Below are 5,000 nucleotides of genomic sequence, written 5' to 3'. Positions count from 1 at the left end.
CACACACACTCTTTACATAATGGATCATACAGTACACACACACACTCTTCACGTAATGGATCATACAGTACTGTACACACACACACTCTTCACATAATGGATCATACAGTACTGTACACACACACACTCTTCACATAATGGATCATACAGTACTGTACACACACACACTCTTCACATAATGGATCATACAGTACTGTACACACACACACTCTTCACATAATGGATCATACAGTACTGTACACACACACACTCTTCACATAATGGATCATACAGTACAGTACACACACACACTCTTCACATAATGGATCATACAGTACTGTACACACTCTTCACATAATGGATCATGCAGGAGGGCTTTTCTCATGCGGCACATTCAGTGTTAGCCATGCAGCCAGTGATCTTTGTGAGTTCTGTTCCCACTACGGAGAATGTTATACACATACATATATATAAATATATAAATACACACCACAGAGTCTTCATACTGCTCTCTCTCTCTCTCTTTTTTACTCCATGTGTGTAGGTTGCCTTCCTGACATGCAGACCCCAGCTCTGTCCACCTGTTCACCCCTCTCTGACATGCAGACCCCAGCTCTGTCCACCTGTTCACCCCTCTCTGTTGGCTCTCTGGGCTGCCCTTTCGTCCGGTCACACGTCTCACATTGTTAACAGCAAAGACACACCGTTTCATTCCCAGCTGGGTTAACCTGGGCTGTCCTTCCCTTAGTGCTTCCCCCACTCCACACTCCACTCTCCACCTCAGCACTTTCAGGCTCTCACTTCACTTCTTATCCAGCTCTTAAGAGCTTTACTGCAAGTCGACTTCACTTTATCTCTCTCTGGTGGATCTCTGCATCGGTGAAACCTCCCTCCTCTCTCTCTCTCTCTCTCTCTCTCTCTCTCTCTCTCTCCCTCTTCTCTCTTTTAATCTCCCTTGGCTTTTAACTCTGTTGCATGAAAGCTGTGCTTTCTCACTTCTCTGTCTCATTGCAGGCTTTTGCACTGTGACGAATACGAGATGAGACCTGCCACTCTTTCAAAGGCTCTTGCACTGCGTGTTGCTTTTTGTCAAAAGGCCTTTTTGTCGGGCTAGTTTTTGGCGTGTGCTTTTTTCTTGAGAGGGGTTGGTGGGGTTAGGGTTTGAACGCGGACCCCCCCTCTCTTCTACGCCGGTGTGTGTCGAGGGATGGCCAGGTGGGCCTTTACTGTGTCCCGCAGAGTGGACCGGGCATTCTGCACAGCTCCCGCCAAGCGTCGCTCTCTGTGTCATACTCCATCACATTGGACATGACCACTTCCTGTCCATCGTGCCATTTCCTGCCGCCGAACAGCAGCACTCGCCCATCAGAGGTGGCCGACAGTCCGTAGCAGAAGCGGTCGTTGAGCAGCGGCCGGAGGCGTGTCCACTGGTCCAGTTCCGGTCGTGGCCTTCGATGTCGCCAGAACTGCTTTCACCATTACATCCCCAGGAAGGAGTAGATCCGCTCGCCCACCGTCGCCATCTGGTGGCCGAAGCGGGCGATGGACATGGCGGCGCGCTTGGCCCAGACGTGGCCCTCCAGCATGTCCAGGTGCAGGACGTCTTTGCTGCTCTCGATGGCCTCGCCGTGGATGCCGCCAGAGATGTAGATGGACTTGTCCAGCACGGCGCACGCGTGACCATGGACGGCGTGTGGCAGCGTGACGCTCTTCCGCCAGCAGCCGGCGCGCAGGTTGTACCTCTCGGCCGTGGTCAGCGCCGGCTCGCCGGACTCCACTCGGCCGCCGATGGCGTAGATGACCCCGTCGAGCACGCAGCAGGCGAACTGCGCCCGGCGCTGGATCATGGACTCGGCCTCGGCCCAGCGCTGGAAGCGTGGGTCGTAGCGCCACACCCGCTCGCTGACCGTCATCACGGCCGCCTTCTCGCTCTCGCCGATCGCCTCCACCTCCTCGCCGCCCAGCACGAACAGGAAGCCCCCGATCACACACACGCAGTGGTGCTGCAGCCGGCCGGGCAGCTGGGTGGCCAGCGTCCGGAACGTCCTGCTCTCCGGGTCGAAGCTCTGCACCAGCCGCTGCGGGCGGTCAGCCTCCGGTCCCCCCCCGACCAGCAGCACGTGTCCGCCCCCGGTGGCCCGGATCTGGGTGTGCGCGCTCTGCAGCAGCGGCTGCAGGGGCCCCTGGGTGTGGTACCGCAGGGCCTTGTCCACCAGGCTGCGGATGAAGGGCGTCCGTAGAGCCGAGCGGCCGGCGGTCAGCTGCTCCAGCTCCTGCGGACCCACCAGGCCGAAACGGACGCGGCTCAGCAGCAGGTTGCTGTGCAGCGCCGGGAGCTCGTTGCGATCGAGCCAGTCCAGCGCCAGACGCAGCAGGTCGGACTCCCTGACCCCCGGCACGTCCTCGGCCCCCAGGGCCTCCTGCAGCGAGCCCAGGTTGAGTCCTGGAGGCCCGCTGGTCAGCCGGCTGACCTGCGCAGCTCCCCGTGATGTGTCGGGCGCTGCACGCTGCTCGCCGCCTCGAAGGCGCCGGAGAGCCCAGAAGGGACGCCACGCTACGAAGAAGCAGCAGCTCTCCAGGGCCAGGTTGTCCGAGATGTAGCGGGCGCACAGCTCCACGGCGCTGGTCACCTGCAGGTAGCAGGCGGCCGCCAGCGTCTCCTCCAGTGTGGCGGGCGAGAGGCGGAGCCAGGACGAGTAGATGAAGTCCAGCAGGCGCTCCAGGCCCGTGGGGGTGAGCGCAGGCAGCCGGAGGGGCCCGGCGAGGGTCTGCTGGGATCTCAGAAAGCCCCTTCCAGGAGCTACCAGAAGAAATGGGCAATTAGGCCAGGAGCCAACGGGCAGGGGAACTGACTACTCGCCTCCAGGACTCCATGCCCACATGTGGTCGTCGCGGAGACGCTGGTACTGAGACAGGACGCTGTCGCCGTGGCATTTGCTGAGCACCAGGAAGTAACTCATGGCCAAGGCCACAATGAGAGGAGAGAGGAGCAGAGCAGAAGAGGAGAGGAGAGGAGAGAGGGAGAGCAGAAGAGGAGAGGAGAGAGAGGGAGAGGGAGAAGAGAGTGAGAGGAGAGAGAGCAGAGCAGAAGAGAGTGAGAGGAGAGAGAGAGAAAGAGAGAAGAGGAGAGGAGGAGATGATATAAAGGAGTGAGAGTGAGAGGAGAGAGAGGAGAGGAGAGGAGAGAGGAGAAGCAAGAGAGGAGGAGAGGAAGGGTGAGAGCAGCATGAAAAGATGAGAGAACTCTTGAATGAGCCAACGCCAGAGCAGAACAGAGACCCGCCACAAGAGCATAAACGCGTCAAATAAAACTACGCTACCTTTAATGGAGGAGAGCGGAAAAGAGGAGGAGATGAAATGTATGAAGGGGTGAGGCAGAAGAAAAGAAAGAGTCTCTGCAGCAGGTTAATAAAGAGATTCTCCTCTCTCCTCTCTCTCTCTCTCTCTCCTTTTTTTTCCTTTCGGGTGCAGCTGTGGACGCTGACATGTTGATCCCTCAACTGTCAGAGACATCTGACATGCTGCCTGAGAGCCGAGAGGAGGGTCAATCAGACGCCAACGCCCCTAGTCTCCCACATCCACCCCCCACCAGGGAGGGTCAGATCCCCAACCCACATCATCCCCCCCCACATCCACCCCCCCACCAGGAGGGTCAGATCCGCCAACCCACATCCACCCTCGCTGCCACCACAACACCACGCTGCCCTGGCAGACCTCACACATGCCCGTCTGTTTACTCCATGTCTGACATAGCAGCCTCTCTCATTATCAGCACCGAGAGAGACAGAGAGAAAAAGCAAAAAGTGTGTGTGTGTGAGAGAGAGAGAAAGAGAGAAAGTGTTTATGTGTGTGTGTGTGTGAGAGAGGGAGAGACAGAGAAAGTGTGTGTGTGTGTGTGTGAGAGAGAGAGAGAGAGAGAGAGAGAGAGAGAGAGAGAACGTGTTGATGTGTGTGTGAGAGACAGAGAGAGAGAAAGTGTGAGAGAGAGAGAGAAAGAGAAAGCAAGGTTTATGTGTGTGTGTGTGCAGAGGGAGAGACAGAGGAAGTGTGTGTGTGTGTGTGAGAGAGAGAGAGAGAGAGAGAGAGAGAGAGAGAGAGAGAACGTGTTGATGTGTGTGTGAGAGACAGAGAGAGAGAAAGTGTGTGTGTGAGAGAGAGAGAGAAAGAGAGAGAAAGAGAGAAAGTGTTTGTGTGTGTGTGTGTGTGTGTGTGAGAGAGAGAGAGGGAGAGACAGAGAAAGTGTGTGTGTGTGTGTGTGTGTGAGAGAGAGAAAGTAAATGATAGAGAGAGCAAAGAGGAATGCAGAACAGGAGTTCAAACTTCAGAGCAGTCCATTAGTAAGATTGTAGTACAAGTTAGAGAGTAGGACAGACAAATGACCGAGGGGACAGACACGGGGGACTAACTACAGCTTAGGGGACAGACACGGGGGACCAACTACAGCTTAGGGGACAGACACGGGGGACCAACTACAGCTTAGGTCATTAGAAAAGGTAAACAAAGAAATGGAGGGACAAACAATATGGCTTCCCCAAAACCAGACGAGAAACAGATGTACAGTATGAGATAGGAGGAGGAGGAGGAGGAGGAGGAGTGGACTGGCTGAGCAGCTGGGAGCTGAAGAATAGAGATGGAAATAAACAGAGAGAGAGAGGGAGAAAAGAGAGAGAGAGGGAGGGAGAGAGAGAGAGAGGGAGAGAGGGAGGGAGAGAGGGAGAGAGAGAGGAGGGAGAGAGAGAGAGAGAGGGAGGGAGAGAGGGAGGGAGAGAGAGAGGGAGAGAGAGAGAGGAGGAGGGAGAGAGAGAGGAGAGAGAGGAGAGAGAGAGAGAGGAGGAGGAGAGAGAGAGAGGAGGGAGAGAAAGAGAGAGGGAGAGAGGGGGAGAGAGAGAGGGAGGAGAGAGAGAGAGATATATAGAGAGAGAGGGAGGGAGGGAGAGAGAGAGAGAGGAGGACACAAGTGGGAGTTTGACAAAAAAGTACAAAAAAAAAAAAAAAAGTCTGAACCCAACTGCTGCTCCCTC

At 55.7% G+C, this 5,000-nt stretch overlaps 1 protein-coding gene across 1 annotated transcript; it reads right to left on the bottom strand.

Moving 5' to 3' along the window:
• Positions 1–1,202: 1,202 nt before the first annotated feature.
• On the bottom strand, positions 1,203–2,939 carry LOC125309819 (kelch-like protein 34). Its single transcript, XM_048266943.1, is given in 1 exon segment — positions 1,203–2,939. A coding segment is annotated over 1 exon segment (1,737 nt).
• Between the last annotated feature and the right edge of the window lie 2,061 nt (positions 2,940–5,000).

This window comes from Alosa alosa, chromosome 16, assembly GCF_017589495.1.
Source record: "Alosa alosa isolate M-15738 ecotype Scorff River chromosome 16, AALO_Geno_1.1, whole genome shotgun sequence".
Taxonomy (NCBI): domain Eukaryota; kingdom Metazoa; phylum Chordata; class Actinopteri; order Clupeiformes; family Clupeidae; genus Alosa; species Alosa alosa.
This window is presented reverse-complemented; position numbering and strand designations above follow the sequence as displayed.